This window comes from Emydura macquarii, unplaced genomic scaffold (genome assembly GCF_026122565.2).
Source record: "Emydura macquarii macquarii isolate MOO-44397 ecotype Brisbane River unplaced genomic scaffold, CSIRO-AGI_Emac_v2 contig_1551, whole genome shotgun sequence".
Lineage (NCBI taxonomy): Eukaryota > Metazoa > Chordata > Testudines > Chelidae > Emydura > Emydura macquarii.
In genome coordinates this window covers 15,487,935-15,513,209 of record NW_027131688.1, presented here as the reverse complement: position 1 = coordinate 15,513,209, position 25,275 = coordinate 15,487,935, and the positions used below count along the sequence as shown (strand labels likewise).

General features: G+C 48.4%; 1 protein-coding gene across 1 annotated transcript in view; it reads left to right on the top strand.

Moving 5' to 3' along the window:
• The window catches only part of ESR2 (estrogen receptor 2), an 86,006-nt gene extending 65,538 nt beyond the window's left edge, over positions 1-20,468 (top strand). Inside the window, exons 8-9 of the mRNA XM_067554924.1 lie at positions 65-245; positions 20,279-20,468. Coding sequence (XP_067411025.1) covers positions 65-245; positions 20,279-20,468 — 371 coding nt within the window. The remainder of the gene's footprint in view (positions 1-64; positions 246-20,278) is intronic.
• The last annotated feature ends 4,807 nt before the right edge of the window (positions 20,469-25,275 follow it).

The window sequence follows — 25,275 nt, the reverse complement described above, 5'->3', positions numbered from 1 at the left end:
GCAATGTATGCTTATATATTTTTTCTGGTGAGTTGTAATGTTTTTCTGTCTTCTCTTTGTTTAGGTATGTTTCCATTATCAGGTGCAGCAGAAGAACCTGAAAGCAACAGGAAACTACATCACTTGCTTAATGCAGTAACTGATGCTTTGGTGTGGGTTATTGCAAAGAGTGGAATCCCCTCTCAGCAACAGACAACTCGTTTGGCTAACTTGTTGATGTTACTTTCTCATGTCAGGCATGCAAGGTATATTTTACAGAATTATATAACTCTTTCAGGTTTTAATATTTGTTATTACAGCGACAAAGCTTGGTCAAGCTCTTGAAATCTCCATGGAAAAATCCTGGTATCATCCTTTAAGGGTATTCATTGTAAGATTATTCTAAATTGACAGGATTGACTAAATAATATACTCAAAATACTTGCTGACATGCAGCGCACTGCATCCACCCTAATGTGCATATCTTATACCTCACTATTTTAAATGAATCCTCAACATGTAACTCCCAAATAGTACAAACTTTTAATTTATTTTTAGCACTTCAAGTCTTTCACTTTTAATTTTTTTTCTTCTGTCCAAAAAAGCAGTAATGTCTCCTTCAAAATCATTCTGAAATTTCCAGTGCTGTTTGGTGGATCAACAGGTCAAGTGTTCTTTGACATTCATGTCAGTCTCAGACCTAAAGTCTGATTTCTACTACTAATTCTTTTTTCAAAATCAAATATTCTTTTGCTGAGTGATTTAGAAAGTGTGGGCATGTGCACATGCTTCCTATAAGACAACAGATGTCCATCCCATGGGACACTACTAGCTCTCCCTGAACCACTCAGCCGTCAGTCAGAACTTTTTGTGGAATACGCAATTCTTCTTTGAGTGCTTTCCTATATGTATGCCACTTTGGTGTACATGTGGCCCTCTGTATTTGAGATCAGAATCTTTTTGCCAGCAGCATCCACTGGTCATGCCTGCATCCTGCATGCTCTCTCACTCCACCAGGCAAGGGCATAAAGAGAAACCAGATGATATTCAGTTCTTTATTGCTGCCCGTGGCTGCAAGCTGGGACTGAAAGAGCAGTGTCCCTGGCTCTTGCACTTCTGCACTAGTATTTGTACATAATTCTCTTACTATTATTTAGGGTTAGATAGTGTAAGTTTACTTTTTGAAATTTTTAGTTAGGTGAAATTCTGTTAAATTTTCTTCACCTGATACTGGGTCTTCAGCTTCATGGTTGATCAATAATATCCTGGTTTTAAATATTGTTCATCATATGAGGCAGCTGTTCCCCTTAATAACTGGCATTCAAAATGTTTATTCTTTCAGTGAGGAACATATTACTGAGAAATGTGCATTGTCTTTTTTTTTTAAATGGACAAGTGAGGGATGCTCAAGTAAAGCTCTTTCTCTTATATAAGGTACACCTCTGCCTTCTGTGAGGACTGCCTTAGACTAGGAAGGCAGGATCCTTTGGTCTCTGTGCAGTCCTCCACAAAGAGTGCCACAGCAGCTACTTCCTCTGCCTCAGCTTCTAGTGTTCCTGGTTCTTCATCAAAGCATTCTTTTGCTGATACTGGCATAATTCCCTCCTCCCACCCTGGAAAAAGGAGGTCCCAGCACTGCTTCTTCAAGGAGCACAGAAACAGGTTTCCAGCTGAGGCTATGTCACTGCAAGCTAGTTTTGGGATTCCTCTACTCACATACATGTTCGCACACTAGTTCTCATCGAGCTAGCACGAGTATAAATAGAAGTCTAGGCATGGTACCATAGCCAGCAGCAGCGGAGGCATGGCTAAACTGTGCTGAGTACATACCTATTGGTTCTCTCTTCGAGTGATTACTCATATGCATTCCAATTTAGGTGTGTGCGCGCCCCGTGCACAGATTCCCGGAACCTTTTTCCCTTAGCACACCCGCAGGGCCGGGCGGCGCCTCCTGGAGTGCCACGCTCATGTCGCGGTATATAGGGCGCTCCGGCCCCACGGGTCCCCAGTTCCTTCTTTCCGCCTCTGACGGTTGCTGGAACTTCTGCCCCTTGCTATTGCAAGCAGCAGTCCTTAGCCTATTTGCTCTTGTTAGAGCTCTAGTTTTGTTAGTTAGTTTTGTTATTCAAAAACAGTTGATTGTAGATAGTTGACACTGTCAGGTGCCCTTAGGGACTTCTGCAGGAGCCATGCCGGGCTCTGCTGGTTTCAAGAGCTGTTCCATGTGCTCCAAGCAATTTGCGGCGAGCGATCCTCATGACCGCTGCCACCGTTGTCTTGGAGAGCAGCACCGCAAAGAAAAATGTAGAATCTGCAAATCCTTCAAGCCCCGTACCCAAAAAGAACAGGACGCAAGACTGAAGGTTTTACTCAAGGATGTCTGTGCTCCGCCCGGCCTCCGAGCCGTCGAGATCCCCGGCACCGAGTGGACGCTCGGTGCAGAGCGCACCGCCGGCACCGACATCGGCACTGAAGCCTTCGGTGCCGAAGAAGTCAAAGCGGTCCGGCACCGCCTCCATGGACTCCTCCCTGCAACCAGCGAAGCAGGGAGAAGGTCAGGAGACACCCCAGCTACGTGCCGTGGAGGTCCCTCCGGCACCGGGTCTCCTCGTAGGGAGCCTCCCCCGACTCCTGGGGGTGGGGGAGTTTCCCTGCAAGGGCCGTCGACGCCGGAGGCTTTCGTCACGGCAAAGGCCCTCATGGCCTTGCCTATGCCTCCGTCCCCCCTCGGCTGAGGGGTGCGGGACTAGCGTCTCAGGGCAAACCCGCGCTGGGTAGCCCCGGTGGGTGGAGGAAACAACGCTCCCGATCCTCACCCAGACGGCCACAGAGACTGGAGAGTGCATCCCCTCCGAGCTCCGACTCACGGTCGTTGAGCGCCTTGGCACTGCGGCACCAGGGGCGGTCAAGAGCCGGAGCAGGAGTGTCAGCGCCGACTCTGACACCACCCACAGTTCGGGCTCGAACTCTCCGGTGCGGGGGTCGTCGCAGCATCGCTCTCCTTGTGATACCCCGGTGGCACCGAGCAACGTCGGCCTGGAAGCCCCCCTTGCCCCGGCATCAACAGCAGTGGCACCATCAATTCCAGCACCGACTGTGGTACAGACGATGCCGGGACCGATAGCGACGCCGGCTCCTTCAGCGGCATCACACGTCTCCCTGGCGTGGTCCACTCTGATGGGCCAGACCTCGGCACCTTCAGGGCTACCGGCACTGGGGTGTTTGGTACAGACGGCGCCGGTGTATCCGCCGGCATTGACGTATGCGGCACCGCCGGATGCGGCACCGAGGCTACCGGCACTGATGGCTTTGGCACTGGGCTTCGCGGCACCGGGAAAACCAGTGCGCTCCCGTTCCGCCTCAACGGCACGCAGCCGAAGGAGCCGTCACTCCCGATTCCGTAGTGGGAAGCGCCGATACAAAAGGTCAGGACGCAGACGCAGGAGGTCCACTAGTTCCTCCAGTCGATCCTCCTCTAGGAGACACCACAGGCGTCAGCACTGGTCCTCCTCCTCTTCCCAGAGCCGCTCTCTGCCGAAGGGTCGCAAGAGGCGGTCTGGGGGCTCAAGCCACAAGGGACACTATGTGGACACCCAGCAGCTACCTATGCCAGGGTGGCCGCAAGGGCCGTGGCAGTGGCCGTACTGGGGACCTTGGGCCGCTCAGCACGGACAGGTGCTGAGTCGCTCCACTCTGGGGTGGGGCAGCCCCCATCTCCCTCTACACAGCTGCCTCCACAAATCCCTTCTGATAGGGAATCAGACCCAGAGGAAGGCCCCTCCACAGGGCCCGTCCCCTTGTCCTCCTCTTCATCTCCAGATGAAGGAACGTCCAGGGACCATAAGGCACCCCTTTTTGATTTCTGGGCGCACCAAGACCTCCTTAAGCGGGTAGCCACCAACTTGGGGTTACTGCTTAAGGAGATGTCGGAGGAGGATGACCCCCTCTTTGGCCCTTCGGGGTCCTCAGGCCCCTCTCGTGTGGCCCTCCCCGTCCACGAGAGGGTAATGAAAATTGTCAAGGCCCTTTGGCAAACACCTTCCTCTGTTCCCCCAACATCAAAGGGAACAGAAAGGAAGTATTATGTGCCGAAGGAAAACTTTGAGTTCCTGTATAATCATCCCCTCCCAGGAACTCTAGTTGTGGATGCGGCAAACCAGAGAGATCGCCAGGGGGGTCAGGGGAGTACCCCCAAAGATAAAGAGGGGAAGAACTTAGATCTCTTCGGCCGCAAAGTCTATTCCACGGTCGCTTTACAATTAAGAGTGGCAAATCATCAGGCTCTCCTGGGGAAATATAATCAAAACCTGTGGGTCTCCATGCAGCGTCTGATCTCAGCGCTTCCCCCTGATCAAGCTGCAGACCTGGCCACCTTGGCACAGGAGGGAGAGACAGTGGCCCAAGCAGCTCTGCAGTCCGCCAGCGATGCGGCGGATACCACAGGCAGGGCGATGGCATCCGCCTTCGTCATGCGCCGCTGTTCCTGGCTGCAAGCATCGGGGTTGTCGGTAGAGGTCCAGCAAGCTATCCAGGACCTCCCCTTTGAAGGTTCCGCCCTCTTTTCGGAGAGGACGGATGATAAATTGCATGCCCTCAAAGACTCGAGGGCCACCCTGAGGTCCTTAGGGCTATACACCCCTCAGGCGTCGAGACGCCAGTCTCGCCCCCAGCCACAAAGGCAGCCACCTTCCCCGCCAAGACAAGCCCCTCGGGCTGCTCAGCAAAAGAGGGGGCGGGAGCGCTTTAGAGGGCCTAACCGCCGTGAACGGCAGGGCTCTTCAGCGCGGGCGCAACATGGTGGCAAAACCGCAAGTGGCAACGGTAATAAACGCTTTTGACAGCAACTACGAGGGTGGCGCTCTTCCTTTTCCCCAGGAGCCTGACCGACCCTTTGAAAGCAGGCTTCAGCCTTACTACCATGCTTGGGAAACAATCACTACGGACCGTTGGGTCCTCGGGGTGGTCCTCAGGGGTTATGCCCTCCAGCTCACTTCTTTTCCCCCCGGACACCCCTCCCACCCTATCCCCTATCAGGGACCCCGCCCATAAGCAACTCCTCATACAGGAAGTCCTCTCACTCCTGAACCTCGGTGTGATTGAGGAGGTCCCGGGGAGGGAAAGAGGAAGGGGATTTTACTCTAGATACTTCCTGATCCCCAAGGCCAAGGGCGGCCTGAGACCGATCCTAGACCTCCGCCGTCTGACTAGATATATCAGACGTATCAAGTTCCGTATGGTTTCCCTAGCCTCCATAATTCTGGCCTTAGATCCAGGGGACTGGTATGCTGCCCTCGATTTAAAGGATGCCTACTTTCACATCTCCATTTTACCAGGGCATAGGAGATTCTTGAGATTCATGATAGAGGGAAGCCCTATCAATTTGCGACCCTCCCCTTTTGGCCTCTCCTCAACCCTGAGGGTCTTCACCAAGTGTATGGCTGTAGTGGCGGCATACTTACGCCGTAAGGGGGTTCAGATCTTCCTCTCCTGGATGACTGGCTCATCAAGGGCAGATCCAGGAATCATGTGCGAAACAGCCTGGAACTGGTCTGCGCCACATGCATCAGACTGGGGCTTCTCATCAATGAGCAAAAGTCCACACTCACCCCGGTGCAGCGTATTGACTTTATAGGGGCTACCCTGGATGCCGTACAGGCCAGAGCCTTCCTGCCACGACCGCGTTTCGAGGCAATGGGATCCATTATCGCAGAGCTGCATAGGTCCCCCATGACGACAGCCAGGCACTGCTTACAGCTGTTGGGACATATGGCAGCCTCTGCCTATGTGGTGAGGCTGGCCCGGCTAAAACTAAGGCCCTTGCAGGTGTGGTTAGCTTCAGTCTATGTACCCTCCAGACATTTACTGACCAAGGTGGTCACGATTCCCCCACAGGTGCTGTCCTCCCTCCGTTGGTGGACGAACCCGAGGGAGGTGCTCAAGGGAGTCCCGTTCAGAGACCTGGCTCCGTCCGTGACCCTTATCACGGTTGCCTCGGATGTGGGATGGGGAGCCCACATCAGCAGCAACCTGGGCACCCAAGGGTTATGGTCACCGATGGAGAGAGCCCTACACATCAACGTTCGCGAGCTCAGGGCGGTCCGTTTAGCTTGCAAAACCTTCCTCAGATTCCTGAAGGGCAGGGGGGTACGAGTCCTCACGGACAATACCACAGCCATGTTCTACATGAACAGGCAGGGGGAAGCGCGTTCCTCAGCTTTGTGCCAGGAGGCCACATGTCTCTGGGAATTTGCAGTGAGGCACGACTATTCCTGGTGGCCATCACTTCGGCCAGGAGGGTCTCTGAGATAAGAGCATTAACTTCGGAGCCCCCCTATACGGTCTTTTACAAGGATAAGGTCAGGATGAGGCCCCACCCGGCCTTCCTTCCCAAGGTAGTCTCCCAATTCCACTGTAACCAGGACATTTTCCTCCCTGTGTTTTTCCCAAAACAACATGGTTCGGAAGAGGAACGGAGATGGCATTCGCTGGATGTCAGGCGGGCCTTGGCACACTACGTGGAGAGAACCAGACCCTCTGTAAATCGACACAGCTGTTCGTAGCAGTGGCAGACCGGATGAAGGCTCTCCCGTCTCCACCCAGCGAATCTCTTCTTGGATCACGTCATGTATTAAGGCGTGTTACGAGCAAGCGAAAGTGCCACTGCCAGGAACGGTAACGGCACATTCGACCAGGGCTCAGGTCTCATCGGCAGCCTTCCTAGAGAACGTGCCACCGCAGGACATCTGCAGGGCAGCCACCTGGTCATCAGTTCACACTTTCACGATCCACTACGCCATTGTTCAACAGGCGAGAGATGACGCAGCGGTTGGCAGAGCCGTGCTGAGTAGAGCTGCTCGTCAGTGACTCCTACCTGCCTCCAAGGGTATGGCTACTCAATCACCTAAATTGGAATGCATATGAGCAATCACTTGAAGAGAGAAAACAGGGTTACTTACCAGTAACTGTTGTTCTTCGAGATGTGTTGCTCATATCCATTCCAAACCCACCCTCCGTCCCCGCTGTCGGAGTCGGCAGAAAGAAGGGACTGGGGACCCGCGGGGCCGGAGCGCCCTATATACCGCGACATGAGCGCAGCACTCCAGGGGGCGCCGCCCGGCCCTGCGGGTGTGCTAAGGGAAAAAGGTTCCGGGAATCTGTGCATGGGGTGCGCACACACCTAAATTGGAATGGATATGAGCAACACATCTCGAAGAACAACAGTTACTGGTAAGTAACCCTGTTTTTTAGGTGAGTTGGTACTCTAAATGGTTCAGCTGTGTCTCCGCTGCCATTACCCATGTTACTGAGGCTACACTACTATTGAGCTAGCATGAGTACGTGTACTTGAGCAGGGGAATTACACCCCTAGCTCGTAGTGCAGACAACCTAAATTGCCTGACAAACAAAGAGACACACGTTTCCTCTTTCTGCTTTAAAAAAAGGCAGTTTGAAGTCTGACAAAGGTTCTGGCACCTGTAAGACCCTGAAGTTAGATCTCTATTACCAGCTAAAAGCCATTCGATCTCTGACTTAGATATGGACTCTATAGTACCACCGAGGGGGCTATCAGCCCTAAAACTGATGCTTCCAGTAGCAATTACATTGGTACTGCCCCCCTAGTGCCAACTATCTCTAGTTTCCTCTTGGTACCAGTGCCATCAGCATTGAGATTTATGGTGCCAGGGTCCATTTTAGTCTTGCCTGCATCATCCCTTTTGCTTTCTCTCTCAGTGAAAACCACTGAGCTGGCACTGCAAGCTTTGGAACCAGGATTGTCCTCTGCACTGATAAGGAATCTCCTCCTGCTCCAACCCTCAGATTCCACTAAGGTCTGCTCCTCCTCCTGCAAGAAGAGTATTCCTACACTTCTTCTGCCTCTGATATTCATGGGTGTGGGTCACCTTCCTATTCTCCAAGAGTACGACTCTGTGATCCTTACTATTTTGATACTCTGATAGAGATTTCAGGGCTAGGAGTCATAGCAGGCATAGGGAATAGGAGACCCTATAGGGAATACCTTGTATCTACCCCCAGGCCATTTATATATTACTTGTATGGTCTTTTTTTCAAATGGTTTATTATTATTGGCCTTACTAGACACCTTGGAGTGTTCATTAAGCAAGGAAACCTAGCTCCTGTTTCACATCAAGAGCCAGCTCACCTTTGTCACAAAAGTTTGTCAGGGCACAACAGAGTCCCCTCAGCTCAACTTTCAGAAGTGGAGCTACCTTAGCAGGAGTCCTCTGATGCAATTCCAACTCGTATGTCAACTTCGTTGCCAGAAAAAGCTGTTGTGCCATCTGTTTCCTCTTCACCTAATGACTGTGGGGCATTTCAAGACTTTCTTTGCAGGATGGCGAAAGTGCTGGAGATTACTGTAGACAGTCCAGGGAAAGGCTCACAAATTATTGGATATTTTGCATTCATCTTTGTGTGAAAGATTCAAAATGCCAATCAATGAAGGCCTTTTAGAACCTGCTCAGCTACTCTGGCAAAAATCAGAATCCATACTCATGAGTTCAAAAAAGACAGATAGAAGATACCAACTCCTCTTTCTGGGATTTGAGTGCGTCTAATTACATCCTTCTCCAAGTTCTCCCAGAGTTACAGAAGCTCAGGCTTCAAAATCCATCTTTAAAGGAAAAGATCCAAAGTGGCTAGAGCTTTTTGGAAGGAGGAGTTGGCTGCAACTGAAAATAACTAAATTACCAAGTTCTCCTTTTAAAATATGATTATCTTAATTGGCACATGGTGTCAGAGTTACCGGATAATCCCAGTAGAATCAAAAGAGGAACTGAGATCTTTGATCACAGGTCAGCTTGCAACCTGGGCCTCTATGCATACTGTTATGGATGCATCAGATACTGTCGACTAGATTCATGGTAACAGTAGTTACCATGTATCTTGCATCAATCTTTTGGAATTCTCAGAAGTCCAGAATACAGTCAAGGAAATCCCCTTTGAAGGGAATGAACTTTTTAGTGCTAAAGCTGATGATTCAAAAATCTTTTAAAGAATGTAGTGTGTTACATTGAGGTCTTTGGGCATTTAACACGTCCGCAGCGCAGAAGAAAACAACCTATACATCAAATGTATTCCAGATAACCTTCTACATTTTCATACTACCAGCCTTCTCAAAGGCCAGCTGAACCACCCAGAAAGAGGAAGAAATTCTGTAGAGGGAGACCTTCTTCCACTATGACTGCAGCCACTATAAGGCTGTTCCTGTCTTCCAATTAGTTTGACAGTCACTTTGAGACTGTCAGAAACCACTCAGTATCTATACCTGTTCTTCTTCAAGCGCTTGCTCATGTTGATTCCATTCTAGGCGTGTGCGTGCCCACATGCACAACTACTGGAATTTTTTGCCTCAGCACTATCTGTAGTGCCGGCGTCCCTTAGGGCCCTGCACTTATGAGTTGGTATGTGAGACTCTGCTGGCCTTCCAACCCCCTCAGTTCCTTCTTATTGCCCGTGACTGCTACTGGAACTCTTACCTCTCTCTTGTGATCGCAAGTGCTCTAGTTTGCCTTTTGAAAGAGTTGTAATATAGCTGTAGTGTATTGTTTGATGTGTAACCCTTTTGCCAGACAGAGCTGGCAGCAGCAAAGGGCTGGGTTCTATATCTAGGGGCTCCTGTCAATGATACAACACCAAACCGGCTTGAGCCCCCACCCAGTCACCTAGGAAATCACACACTATCCCCTGGATGCCCCCAAAAGGCAATACTTGCCCTCTTGTGAGCACAGAGTCTGTGTGTAGAAAGTAAACTTTTTAATAAAAGGAAGGCCGTAACACAGCACTGATTTGGGAAAACAGTGCAAACAGAATTTATTAACGCAATGAGCTGAACCCTCCCCCCCCCCACACCCCCCAGTACGTGGGGCATGTCCTTTGCCTCTCCCTTCTCACTTTCCCCTGCATCATTGACTGTCGTAGTCGCAGTGTCCACCTCTCGGTTGGGGGGCTCAGCCAGTTCCCTTCTGCTGGCTCCTGCCAGATGTGGGCTTGACCAGTCCTCTCCGCTGCTGTCTCCTGTCACCTCCAGGCCTCACCAAGTCCCTGCTGCTGGCTCCCGCCATCTGCTGGCGCTGACCGGCGCTGGCTCCTGCTGCCTCTGGGCCTCACTAGGTCTCCTCTGCTGGCTCCTGTCAGTCTCTCAAGGTTTCCCACTTCCTTTAGTGATTTCAGCTCTTAATGAGTTTCAACTGTCAGCTCTCCCGAATCTCGGTGGCCCAGTCACTGCAGTACTGGGTGTCATTGTGGACAGAATCTCCATCCTCACGGTGCCAATCCCTGAGAATGTGTTCTTGATCTGCAGGGCCAAGATACTCATCCCTAGAAGGGCATCATTGATCCTGGTCACCCTGGCACCGATCCTCCTCCTCCTCTCACCACCACTCACCAGTAACGCAATACCGCACACAGGACTCCCGACACCAATGCTTGACGCCTTGTTCTCTGAACCATTTGCCATGTCGACACTCGCCCAAATGGCACCACTGATGAGAAACCCAATACCACCCTCCATCACCATGGTACTGCACTCCGGTACTGTGCAGCAGTCGAGGGGAAGCATCAGCTCCACCGTAGCCCCCAAGGGACAATCCCCCTCCTTCAGATTCAGAAAGGGAACCCTCTTCCCACCCCAGTCAACGTCGACAAAGGGCGCAAATTCCAGAGGCAGGCCCTGTGGTGGTGGGCTGGCCACAGGGCCAATGGACAGTCAACTGACCATACTGGAACCACTGGGGGGGGGTCCTTATGGCACTAGGTCCCCTCTCATATCAGTCATCAGGGAAACACTCCATGGTGTCAGCGGATTGAGAAGAGGGTCAGGATTCAGTGTCCAACCCCAAAGCTGAGGTTCAGGACCCAGCTACAGCCACGATGCCCTTACAAGAAAGGGAGAGGCCACCGCCTCCCCAGTTCTTACCATCATTCCCGTCTTCTCCAGGCGAAACGGTCGTGAGCTCCAGCCCCATGTCCTGCTGGATGACTTCTGAGCCCACCAAGAGCTCCTCAGGAGGGCGGCCTCTAACATAGGCCTGGAGGTGTGGGAGCTTAAGAAGCCCATGGACAACCAGTTTTGATGTACTGGCAGCCACAGTACTGATCTGGGTCGTGCTGCCAGTACATGAAGGAGTCCTCAAGGTAATCAAATCCCTGTGGCAAATACCATCTTCATTGCCTCCAACTTCGAAGAGGGCTGAGAAGAAATATTATGTTCCAGCCAAGGGGTTTAAATTTCTTTTTTTGCATCCATCCCCTGGGTCCTTAGTGGTGGCAGCTGCAAATGAGCAGGACAGACAGGGTCAGATGAACTCCACTTCCAAAAACAAAGACTCTAAAAAGCTGGACGTGTTTGGGAGAAAAATTTATTCTACAGCCAGCCTACAATTTCAAATTGCTAACCAGCAGGCATTGCTGGGAAGATATAATTATAATATCTGGAATTCCCTGTCAAAGTTTAAAGTCTTGTTGCCTCAGGAGTCAGCAAGACTTTGCTGCCATCCTAAGAGAGGGCTAAGCAGTAGCCAGAGCTGCCTTGCAGGCATCATTCGGTGCAGCAGATCAATGGCCTCTGCAGTCTCTATGTGTCGATGTTCCTGGCTGCAGTCATCGGGATTGTCCAAAGAAGTACAACAGTCCATCCAGGATCTTCCCTTTGAAAGCAATGCTCTCTTCTCGGAACAGACCAACACCAGACTCCAGGGCCACCTTGTGTTCACTGGGCCTTTATACATCACAGGCCTCAAGGAAACAGTTTCGTCCTGAACTGCAACAGCCTAGATGGGCAGGTCCATCACGATACGGTGTCTACAAGAGAAGAGACAAAGACAAGGGCTTTAAGCGTTGTCGCCCAGGCCCTACTTCTACCATGACCCAACTGGGCCCATGGTGCCACCCAAGCGGGCAGAATCAGCCGTTCTGAGGGTGCGCCTAAGGATGGTGTTGCAGTTCCACTCCACTCCCCCTTCCCTCTTCAGGAACCCCTTTCACGAGCAACTTCTCATTCAGGAGGTGCAGGTCTTCCTAAGGATAGGAGGTTCCCCTGAACATGAAGGGGGAAAGGGTTCTATTCCCATTACTTTCTCAATTCCAAGACAAAGGGAGGCCTCAGACCAATTTTGGACCTGCACCGCCTCAACAAATATCTCAAGAGGCTGAAGTTCTCCCTAGCCTCTATCATCCCTTCCTTGGATCCCGGGGACTGGTATGCGATCCTTGACTTAAGAGATGTGTACTTCCACATCTTGATTTTCTCTGGTCACAAGAGATTCCTCCAGTTAATGATGAATGGAACCTATTATCAGTTCAAAGCACTCCCCTTTGGCCTCTCATCTGCCCCAAGGGTATTCACAAAATATATATTGGTAGTAGCGGCTTACCTGAGACATCAGGGTGTGCAGATTTACTCCTATCTGGACAACCGGCTCATCAAAGGCAGGTCACAAGCTCAGGTCCGTCACAGTCTGGACCTGATAATCACCGTCTGTTGCCAACTGGGCTTGTTAATAAATGAGCAAAAGTCCACCTTATTCCCAGTCCAGCGAATAGAGTTCATTGGAGCAGTGCTAGACTCCAGCGGGCCAGGGCCTTCTTCTTGGAACCTCAGTTTCAGGCCACGTCACAGCTCATCAGGCACATTCAGGCCTGCCCTCTCTCCACGGCATGAACTTGCCTCAACCTGTTGAGCCATAGGGCAGCCTCTACCTATGTAGTATGCCATGCATGCCTGCACCTCAAACCTGAGTCATGGCTAGCCTCGGTGTATACCCTGAGCAAATGCAGCTTAGGCCACATGGTCACAATACTACCCCACGTATGGGTATTCCTTGAACTTCTGGATGAATCCCCACTCAGTGATGGAGGGCGTTCCTTTTGAGAGGTTATCCCCATCGGTCACTCTGGTCTCCGATGTTTCGGACTTGGGGTGGGGAGCCCACATCAATGATCTCAGTACTTAAGGAACCTGGTCTCAGGAGGCCTCCACATAAATGTCAGAACTAAAAGCCATACAACTAACTTTCCAGGTGTTCCTCCCCTATCTGACAGGCAGAGTAGTCCAGATTCTAACAGACAATACCGCTGGGATGTTCTATATAAAAAAGCAAGGTGGCATCTGCTCGTCAGCTCTATGTCAGGAGGTCCTCCGCTTATGGAAACTCTCCGTACATAACAACTTTCATATCATGGCTTCTCATCTCCTGGACGCCAGGAACACACTGGCAGACCCTCTCAGCAGATCCTTCTTATCTCGCCACGAGTGGTCTCTCCACCCAGACATTGCTGGCTTAATCTTCCGAAGGTCTGGAGTTCCCAAAAGCAACCTCATTGCATCCACTCAGAACAAGAAGTGCCATTAGTTCTGCTCAATCCGCGGTCTTGACAAGGGCTCCTTGTCTGATGACTTTCTTCTCCTGTGGATGGGGGCACTTATGTACATCTTCCCACCGATACCCTTGATTCACAAGGGGCTAATAAAGATCAAGTGCGACAAGGCAAATGTGATACTAATAGCCCTGACATGACCATGCCAGGATTGGTTCAGCATGCTGCTAGAGCTGTCGACCACGCCACCGCTGAAACTACCTCTTTGGCCTGACCTTCTCTCTCAGAATCACGGCCTAGCATCCCTGCACCTGACGGCATAGTAGCTGCATGGCTGAATGCAGAAGAGCAACAGTGTTTGGCTCAGGTACAGCAAGTACTGATGGGCAGCAGAAAGCCTTCCACCAGAACAATGTATCTGGTCAAGTGGAAGAGGTTCTCCAGCTGGGCCTACAGTCATAATAACTCACCCTTCACAGCGCCAATTCAGTCTATTCTGGACTATTTGCTACATTTCAAACACCAAGGGTTGGCTCTCTCATTACTAAAGGCCCATCTAGCGGCCATCTTAGCCTTTCACCCCCCGATCCAGGTCAGATCGGTTTTCACCCATGACATGATGGGCAGATTTATAAAAGGGCTGGAGAGGATTTATCTGCAAGTCAGGGACCTGATACCCCCATGGGATCTGAACTTAGTACTAGTAAGGCTCACAGGGTCCCCCTTTGAACCTTTAGCCATCTGCCCACTGCTGATCCTCTCCTGAAAAGTGGCCTTCTTAGTGGCAATTACCTCCACATGGAGGGTCTCTGAGATTAGAGCGCTCACTGGAGATCCTCCATATATGGTGTTCTACAAAGACAAGGTTCAACTGCGACCTCACCGAGCGTTTCTACCATTCTTTCTACCGTACTACCACAGTTTCACAACAACCAGCACATATTTCTCCCGGTGTTCTTCCCAAAACCATACAGTTCCAGCAAGGAACGTAAATGGCACACAGTGGATATAAGGCAGGCATTGGCCTTCTACATTGACAGAACTAAACCGTTCCACAAATCTTTACAGCTCTTTGTTGCAGTAGCAGAAAGGATGAAGGGTTGACCGATGTCTTCACAAAGGATTTCCTCTTAGATTATCTCCTGCATCAAGTTCTGTTATGAACAGGCAGATGTTCTTCTACCAGCGATTGTCAGAGTATATTCAACCAGAGCTCAAGCTACATCAGCAGCCTTTTGGGTCCAGGTATTAATCCAGGACATCTGCAGGACTGCTACCTGGTCATCCGTTCACACTTTCGTGACCCATTATGCTATCGTCCAGCAAGCCCAAGATGATGCCAGTTTCGGCAGAGCAATGCTATGGATAGCACATCTTTGAACTCCAAGCCCATCTCCACTGATCCTGCTTGTCAGTCACCTAGAATGGAATCGACATGAGCAAGCACTCTAAGAAGAAAAAACGGTTACTAACCTTCCATAACTGTTGTTCTTTGAGATGTGTTGCTCATGTCCATTCCATGATCCACCCCTGTCCCTGCCATCAGAGTCCATGGTAAGAAGGAACTAAGGGGGGGCGCAGGACCAGCGGCACTCATATACCAGCGCATGAGCGCGGGGCTTTAGGGGCTGCTGGCCTTACGGATACTGCTAAGGGAAAAATTCTGGTAGTCATGCATGTGGGCGTGCACACACCTGGAATGGAATGGACATGAGCAACACATCTTGAAGAACAGTAGTTACGGAAGGTTAGTAACCATTTTTTCCCTACCCCATTTGCGAATTGTTGCAGGCTTCTTGAAAATAAACAAAACAAGATTACCACAAACCAATGGATGGTATGGTATAAAAAGCTTACTTCATCCAATTCCTGGAGCTTCATCTTCGAGTGCTTGCTCATGTCCATTAGAATTAGGTGTGCATGCTGGAAATTTTTCCCTTAGTGGTATCTATAGGGCCGGCTCTAGCACCCTCTGCAGTGGTGTGCGTATGCGCTCATATATACGGCACTGCCGGCTCTCCTCCCTCTCAGTTCCTTCTTACCGCCCGTGATGATGCTGGAACATTCTCTTGCTCCTGCAAGCTTCAGTATTCCTAGTGGTTCTTTGTTTTATATAGTGTACATAGTTGTTGTTTGAGTGTTTATTACTTAGTTGTTGATTAGTTCGTTTACCCAGGGTCGGGGTATGCTCCAGTTCCTGGGGTTTAAATCCTGCGCGTCGTGCAAGAAACTTATGCCATTGAGCGACTCACACTAGAGCTGTTTGAAGTGCTTGGGAGAAACCCACCTTCACGAGAAGTGTAAGATCTGTAAAGGGTTTCACCTTTGAACCAAGAAGGACCGGGACATTAGGCTCAAGACCCTTCTCATGGAGTCGACACTTAGACCGGTGTTGGAGACACACTCGGACTTGGCTCCCAATACAACAGCATTGACTGGGAGTACTCCCCTGGTGTCGAGGCCTGCACGGCACCATTCAACATCTCTGGCACAGAAAAAGAGGAAGGCGCATGCCGAGAAGGAGCCGAAGTCAGCTAAGAAGAACTCAGGCACTGCGGGGAAAGTTGATTCGGCCCCAAGAACACCTCCACCCACAAGGGCGTGTCGAGCACGGCTCCAGTACCACTGACAACTCTTCAGGGACCCCCTCTCACGAGCAACTCCTCATTCAGGAGGTACAGGCCTTGTTGTGTATGGGAGTGGTGGAAGAGGTCCCTCAAGAATTGAAAGGAGAGGGCTTTTACTCCCATTACTGTCTGATCCCAAAGGGGGACTGAGGCCCATCCTAGACCTGCATGCTTTGAACAAATTCCTCAAAAAACTAAAATTCCGTATGGTCACTCTGGCAGCTATCATTCCCTCGCTAGATCCAGGAGACTGGTATGCCACTCTTGATTTAAAGGACACCTATTTCCATATTGCAATCTTCCCCAACCACAGGAGATTCCTGCTATTTACTGTGGACACCCAGCACTACTAGTTTGCTGTCCCCATGGTGGTGGTAACCATGTGGTAGGCATGCAGCCATGTGGTAGATGTGGTGGTAGGCATCTCAAACACAGGGGAATGAAGGTTTTTCCTTACCTGGATGACTGGCTGATCCAAGGTGGGTCACGGGGACAGGTCCAACACAGCATCGAAATTGTGAAGACTTCCTGCTGATCACTGGGCCTGCTAATAAATGAGCAGAAATCGATATTTACACCGGTTAAAGGGTTCGAGTTCATAGGGGCAGTTCTGGACTCTACGCAAGCCAGGGCACCCTTGCCCAAGGACCGATTCTTGACAATGTTAGGGCTCATAGCCCGACTAACGGCCTACCCCCTCTCCATGGCAAAAGTATTCCTCAGTCTTCTGGGGCACATGGTGGCATGTACGTACGTGGTCTGGAATGCCAGGATGCGATTTCAGCCACTCCAGTTGTGGCTTGCCACAGTTTACTCCCTGGTCAGACATATCTTGGACAGAGTACTTACGATCCCTCCCCATGTCCTTACTTCCCTGTCATGGTGGCTGGAACCTCGGCATGTAATGGCAGGGGTGCCTTTTGTGGCCCCCAGATCAACCCTGTCGTTAGTATCAGACATTTCGGATACTAAATGGATACAAGGTCTCTAGTCCAGGGAAGAGTCATCTCTCCACATCAACGTCAGGGAGCTTAGAGAGACTCGTCTGGCCTGCAAGGTATTCCTACCTCACCTCTCCAACAAAGTGGTGAGATGGACAAAACAGCTACCATATACCATATCAACAGGCAAGGGAGGGCCAGATCTTCAGTGCTGTGTTGCGAGGCCCTGCGTCTCTGGGAGTTTGTGTGAGCCACAACATCCTCCTGGAAGCGATGTACCTACCTGGTCTGAAAAATACTCTGGTAGATCGTCTGAGCAGGATCTTTTGCTCTCACCATGATTGGTCCCTCCACCAGTAGGTAGCCGACAGCATTTTCCAGAGGTGGGGAACTCCCAAATAGACCTATTTGTGACCAGGGAGAACACGAAGTGCACCCGATACTGCTCCCTCCAGGGATCAGAAGATGCCTCCCTGTCGGACGCTTTTCTCCTGTCCTGGATGAGGGATCTATTGTACGCTTTTCCCCCCAATACCTCTCATACACAGAGTCCTCTTGAAGATCAATTGGGACAGAGCGTGGGTCATCCTGATAGCCCTGCATGGCCCAGGCATCATTGGTTTGGAATGCTGTCAGAACTCTCAATGGCCAGGCCATGGTTGCTCCTGTTGAGACCAGACCTTCTCTCTCAAGACCAGGGTCGGCTGCTGCATCAGGATCTGACCACTCTGCGCCTGATGGAGTGGCTGCTTCATGGTTAAGCAGGGATGAGCGCCACTGCTCGGTCCAAGTTCAGAGGATCCTGTTGGAGAGCAGGAAGCCGTCCATGAGGGCATGTTATTTAGCGAAATGGAAGTGCTTCACCTGCTGGGCGACGGCTGAAAACGTCTCACCAATAAAATCCCCTATTCAGGTTATCCTGGACTATCTGCTTCATCTGAAGCGGGAGGGCTTAGTCTTCTTGTCTATCCAGGTGCACCTAGCAGCAATTTCAGCCTTTCCCCTTCCGTTGGTTTTCTCCCACGGGTTAGCGTCCAGTTTCCTTAAGGGCCTGGAGAGACTTTTTCTGCCGATATGAGACCTGGTCACTCAGTGGGATCTGAATCTCGCCCTCTCACGACTTACGGCACCGCTGTTTGAGCCATTGGCCTCTTGCTCCCTTGCGCATCTGTCCTGGAAGGTGGCATTTCTGGTGGCGATCACCTTGGCACGGAGGGTCTCTGAGTTAAAAGCCCTGACCTCTGAGCCCCCACACACAGTTTTCTTTAAGGACAAGGTGCAGCTTCATCCTCAACCATCCTTTCTTCCAAAAGTCATCTCCCACTTCCATGTCAATCAGGACATATTCCTGCTGGTGTTCTTTCTGAAGCCCCACAAATCCAATGAGGAGAGGCATCTTCACTTTCTTGATGTGAGGAGGGCATTGGCCTTTTACATCGACAGGACCAGGCCCTTCTGCTGCTCTATGCAGTTCTTCAGTGCAATCGCCGATCAGATAAAGGGGCGTCCAGTGTTGTCTCAGCAGATTTCCTCCTGGATTACGGCATGAGCAACACATATCGAAGAACAGTTACTAGGTAAGTAACCATTGTTTCCTACCCTACAATCACATTCCCTGTTCCTTTTCAGAGACTCCTCCCAAGAGAGACTATTACATGAAGAGGTGCAATCCCTTGTATCTCTTCTATTTCTCTGAAATGTTCCTCTTCAGTTTAAGGGAGGAGTTTATGTTCTTGCTGTTTTCTAGTTCCTAAGACTGGCATCTCATTTTGGACTTGAGCGATCTGAACATCTTTGTCTGCCAGTTCACATTGAGAATGGTGACTCTGGCTTCAATAATCCCTACATTTGATCCTCTAGACTGGTTTGCAGTTCTGTGTCTGGAAGATACATATTTCCATCCACCCAGCACACAGGAAATACTTGTGGTTCATAGGTGGGAAGACACACTGCCAGTACACATTACTGCCTTCCAGCTTGTCAACAGCTCCAAGAATATTCATAAAATGTCTGGCTGTAGTAACAGCACATATAAGAAGGCAGGGCATTTTAGAATACTCATACATTGGCAACTGGCTGATTCAGGGAAGTTTTCCTCAGCAAGTCACAAACAGCATACATCACTTTCTACAACTGTTCTCTGTTCTGGGGCTCAATATCAACAAAGACAAATCCTCTTTAACTCTGACTCAAAAAATGGAATTTATGGCAGCATTCATAGACTCCACCACAGTGAGGGCATATCTGCCCTGAAGCAGATTTGACAATATATTTCTCCTCATAAATAAACTACAGACAGACCGTCGGGCATGAGTAAAAACACGCCTACAATTGCTAGGCCACATGGCTTTGTGCACATTTGTAACTCAATTTGCCAGACTTTGCTTTTGTTGTTTATTAGGATGGTTGAAGTCTACTTACCACACAATATACATTATATAGACGTGGTGGTTCAGATTCCTCAAAACATCCTATAGTCCTTAACCTGATAGAAGAATCCAGATCAAGTCTGCAAGGGTGTTCCTTTTTCTCCACTGCATTTCTACCAAGTCCTAGTAATGGACACTTCCACTTTGGGATGTGAAGGCTCATCTGGACACATGGAGCTCAGGGCACATAGTCATAAGAAGAGACTCATTTGCACATCAACATATTTGAGTCAGAGTGATCCAAATAGCATGTGCTACATTTGTTTCTTACATTCAGGCCAAGAACATCCAAGTAAAGACAAAAAATACCACAGCTATGTTTTACATAAACAGGTCAGGAGCTCGATCTTCTCTCTGCCAGGAAGAAGTAGATCCTGTGGAACTGGTGCATAAGCAATCAGGTAAAATTTTCAGCCCTTCATCTGCCATGTTGTGATGCTTTGGGGTTCATCCAGGCCAGAAAAGGCTTCAGTCAACACCTGCCTTGCAACTATGGGTACCTTTAAATGCTGTGCGGCTGTGTCTCATAGCCCTGACACCAACAGTCAGCAGACAAGCATGAAGATTTCACTCTGGCTTCCACCACCCAGCTATTCTTTGCAGGAGGACTTCCACAACTTTTCCAGCCCCTAGTTCTCCACAAAAGCGTTCCTCTGCAGTGCTCAACCACTCTCACTGTAACCCTCACAAAACCTTATTAAGTTGGCTTCTCCTTTAAAGAGATAGTACACAGCAGACTGCTGCCTTAACTGGGATTAAAATGGTGAAATCTTGCTGTTATGTTAAGAGATCGTGAGGATAAAGATGGTTACATTCTTAGCAATTTTGAAACTATGAATAAAAAAGAGGGGTGTTGTTGACTTTTTAGCGGTGAGCTTGTCACTGCCTCTTAGCCCTAAAGCTTACTCTGATTAAATGTATTTAAACCACTTCAGAGCATTGACCTATTGTTTTTTTTTATTCACAGTAACAAAGGTATGGAGCATCTTCTGAGCATGAAGTGTAAAAATGTGGTCCCAGTCTATGACTTGCTGCTGGAGATGCTAAATGCTCACACACTTCGAGGGCAAAGAAAGTCTGTCGTCACAGGTTCTGAATTTGGCCCATCAGACCAAACTGAGACTAGAGATGGTACACGGAATATGGCAGCACAGTAACTTTTTATAATTACCTGGAAGATCATGTTTGTAGGAAAGTGTGATGCAAAGAGCATTATTTAGAGTTATAGCAAACCTGATATGTCTCATGAATCTTAGACAACCTTTTTGGGGTCCTGTTCTAATCTTTCAGATTTGCACACGTTTATCTTGCATAAAATGTACAGCATCTCCTGGATTGTACAAAGCACACCTTGTCCATGTTTCTGACATAATACTTTGCACTTTTAATAATGCTTTCTATCTGAGACTTATGAACATTAAGCTTCACAATACCCCTGTGAGATTTGAAATTATTACCCCCTTTTTAAAGATGGGTAAACTGAGACAGAGAAAAGCTAAGTGACTGGCTTAAGATCCCACAGCAAGTCAGTGCGGAGCTGAGAATAGTGTCCTGACACCCAGTTCTTGCATTAACCACTGGACTATGTTTTCTTTCAATACATCAACATAGGAAGTGTACAGCTATGTTACATCAGGTGAGAGGGATCTGATTATGTGTATATGATAATGATGATCACTAGGGAAATGCCTACATTTTAGTTAATATGGTTAAAGTCCCAAGACACATACAAAGAATAAGCTCATTTACATTTTGCATAAATATGCAGTGGATGCAGATGGAACAATGAAACACTTCCTCAGGCTTCATTTGAGACTGTTCAGAACTATTTCTGGGATCATGTTAAAGACTAGCTCCCTAAACATAAAAACAAGTGTCTTTGTTTTATGAGCCTACTCTTAATATTTGCAGTTTCTTTGTGCATGGTATTCAAGTGCTTAAAGTTTGACTTGACTGCTTAGTCATTTTCATTTAATACTAAACTTTGAAATTTATTGTCACTGAAATTAATGTGCTGTTGTTTTGTATATTTATAATGCATAATGTGTGATAACTTTGTTTAGGTATGAAGGATCAAGAAATTAATGTTTATAATGTGCACTAGTAAAAATAATGTGGTATAGCTTACTGAACTAGTTTTTTGTAAATGGCTTTCTAGGCAATTTCACTTCACAATCTTCCCTTCACTTCTCTCTTGAGTACAGAATTGTCTAGTAGTATTAGCAGCTTCCTGGGGTTCTAGTAATGCAGTGTACATAACTGTAGGGAGTGGTAGCATGAGCAGAGATGAGCCTGAGCCTCATGCCTCAGTTTTGCTCATTTATTTTCAAGAGGAAGCTACAGGTAACTTGCTTTGGTAGGGAAGTGCCACCCTAAGTTATGTTTTTTCAACCCTACTAAAGGAACTCTAAATGAGAGGGAAAAATGCCTCTGGGAGTGCACTGTTTCATGTGTGGCAATATGTAGGTGAGTAAAATGTCTGTGGTGTTGATTTCTGTAGCTGTCCAGGGTGCATTGAGTCTGAGAGGACATAATATGGCCCAGAGTCTGAGTTGGAAAATAAATATTTTTTTCTCTCATTTGCTTATGTAATATTCTGTTTCATGCTGGAACATTAGCCTTCGACAATAACACTGAAGATTAATGGACTTGACTAGTTACGGTAGTGTTTAGTTGTATACTGTGGGCATTTTAGGTATGACTAAGCTAAATTAGAGCTTAATTTGATGCCCATCTAAGTCAATGAGGAGGCTTTCTGGTGATTTCTATGGGATTTAGATCAGGCCATTAATAAGGAAAATTTTTGTTGGTTCATTGACTGGTTGGTGTCAGTGGCATACTGTGAAAATTACTCAAGCTTTTGATCTCGATATTTTGAAGTCCAGGATATTGTATTTTATAGGAGGGGTAAACACAAGTGTTTTCAATGAATCTGGCTCTGATCTATAGACTTGTTTTGATCTCATACTATAGCAAATGTTGATGACAGTCTTAATTCATAAAAGCTACCTCTAAAAAACCCCAAGGATACCCATGTATTTTAATTTTCTTACACTACTGTAATAGCTCCTGTTACAAAAGGAAAGAGAAAATACAGATGCAGTTTTGAATTCACTAGTGCCTGTTTTGATTGAAACTGCTGAACAGTAGATGTGGTGGTCTAAAACTTGTTTAAAAATGTGGTTACATTTTGGCCTACTTCTCCCATTGGGCTTTTTTTCTGTTTGCAAACTCTATGTAATTCTTTATAATTAAAAAATAATGTTTACACTATCATTTACTCTGTGTGTGGGGAAGGGGAAGGGAGGGAGTCTTGAATTCATGTGCAACATTGAACAAACACATGCAAAAGAAAGCTAATTGTTTTAAAAATTACTTTAAAATACCCATTCCAAGTTCCTTTTATTTGATTCTGAGCAAATTTCATATTAAGGAGATAACTACAAGGCTGCAATCTTATCTTCGCTGAAACAATACAGAGAAGTCATTTATTATTTAATTATTTTTCTCTTTTTAAGGCTTGCTTTTTTTTCCACTTGCATGCACTGTTCAGTGCAACAACTGACAGCTAGTCTCATTGGGTTAATACAGGTGTATGCATTTTATATTCTTTGGTTAAATTCTATACAAAATAAGGGATCTGTCATTAAAAACAAAGTCACTATTATACAAACAGGGAGTTGCATGACAAGAAGTTTTCTGTATAAACAAGCGCATATTGTTCTCTGTCTGAATGAGAAGCTGAAATTATCATGGCCTATATCCCTCTGTTTTATTTGTTTGTTTGTTTTTTTAGAATGATATAAACAGATTCTAGTCTCCGTATGTCACTCAGTGTCATCTCTGCTGTAATGTATTTGAGTTAGAATCTTGCTTTTTTCTTACTCTCTCTTTTTAAAACTTGAGTGAATTTAGCACTTACGAAAACAAAGGACCAATAAGCAAGCGATAGGGCATGCAGGTGCTTTGCCGGTTTCCCACATAGCACTGTCAGTGCATCTCAGTCCTCTCCTACTTCATCTCTTGCTGCTCAGTCCTGGGCCTTTCAAGCAGAAACTGTCAACTGTGCCTCTTCGTAAAGAATTACGTGATGGTTTTGTGATCTAGAATGATATGAGCAAATTAACTTCCACTTGTGAGTTCATCTTGGATTGAATTCAGGTCTGCAGAGGTAAAAGATTAACATATCTGTCCACTGTGCCTTTCCTTGTGTACGCCCCTAGAATCAGATAACATTCCTATAAACTGTAGCATAAAATAATTCCTTGATTTGAGAGATGAGGCAGGCTGTCTCATAGCATTTCAGGTGTGTGCTTTAAATATGATTTGTTTGCAGTAACATGCACTATATATTTCTTCTTCGAGTGCTTGCTCATGTCGATTCCATGCTAAGTGTGTGTGCACCCACGTGCACAGCTGTCAGAGACTTTTTTAACTTAGTGGTATCCGTAGGGCTGGCTCTGGCTCCCTCTGGAGTCCTGTGCTCATGCCGCAGTATAAAAGGCACTGCCAGTTCTATGCCCCCTTAGTTCCTTCTTTCCGCCCATGATGGTTGTTGGAACGGCTTTTCTCTCTTGCGTCTACAAGTGCCTAGTGGTTTTTGCTAGTCCTAAATATTTTTTTGTAAATAGTTATTTTTCAGGTTTGTAAGTTAGTTGTATGTTTAAAGTAGTGGTCCCCTTGGGGACTGTTGCCTGGTGGCGGGGCAAGCCCTGATCTCCGGGCTTCAAACCGTGTTCTGAGTGCCATAAGCCTTTTCCACTCAATGACCTTCATGAGAAGTGTTTAAAGTGTCTGGGTGAGACAGGTGCAAGATCTGCAAGGGTTTCAGACCCTGGACACAAAAGGACAGAGATATTCGCCTGAAAGTCCTGTTAATGGAGGCAGCATTCAGACCAGCCTCAGAGTCCTCCTGCTCAGACTTGGCACCAAATACTTCAGTGTCGGTGTGGAGTGCCCCACTGGCACCAAACTCCTTGTGACACTACTCTCCATCACTGGCCCTGCTTTCAGCAGGGGGTTGGACTAGATGACCTCCTGAGATCCCTTCCAACCCTAATCTTCTATGATCGTCTATGATTCCACTGAAAAAGCAGCAAAGGAAACAATGGGGCCACTCTCCTGCATGAAAAAAGCATGGTGGAGGGTCAAGGACCTAAGTCAGACCAATCCCTGACCCCGGAGCAGCGGGAACTTACCTCCCCGACTAGGGCCAGAAGTCACCTGAGAAAGCCATAAGGGGCCCCTTTGCCAAATGGTGCCATCAACCCTGGAGGCCTTTCAGGTAGCGAGGGACTTGATGGTCCTACCAGTGCCTCCTATGCCCCTGGCCTTACCCTCAGCACCAGAGCCAGTGAAGGCATCTGTCTGTAGGGGCAAACCAGCCATGGAACTGCCACAATGGGTAGTCAACCAGTGCCACTCTACATCGAGGCACTGGTCCATGACATCACGACCAGAGTCTCTGGCACCGCATCAAAGATCTTCGCCGTCTCGACCCCAGTTTTCAGCACCATGGTCCCAGTCCCCATCACAGAGAAGAGGCTCACTGGCGATGTATCATTGATCGCCATCCCCTTAGCACTGAGTGTCACCCCTGCAGCACCATTCACCGGCTTGGTGCCGGGCACCAGTCCCCACAGAGCCCCTGGCATAGCCGAACACCACCATCTAGGTGCCACTCCCCTATGACATTGCACCATTCAGGGGAATCCTACTGAGGGTCACCATCACCCCGGCACAGTTCCCTGATACCACACTGCGGCCACTAGGAGGAACCAAGGTCAGCGCTGCCATGGTCTCCAATAGAGGAACAGTTCTCCTGAGACTCGGAGGGAGATCTCAGTCACCAGTCCCAAGGACATAAGTTGAGGAGTACCCCGACAGTCAGTGCGGGTCCATTTGTGATGGCCTGGCCCCAAGGACAATGGCCAGCCTAGTGGCCATACTGGAATCTGTGGGGGA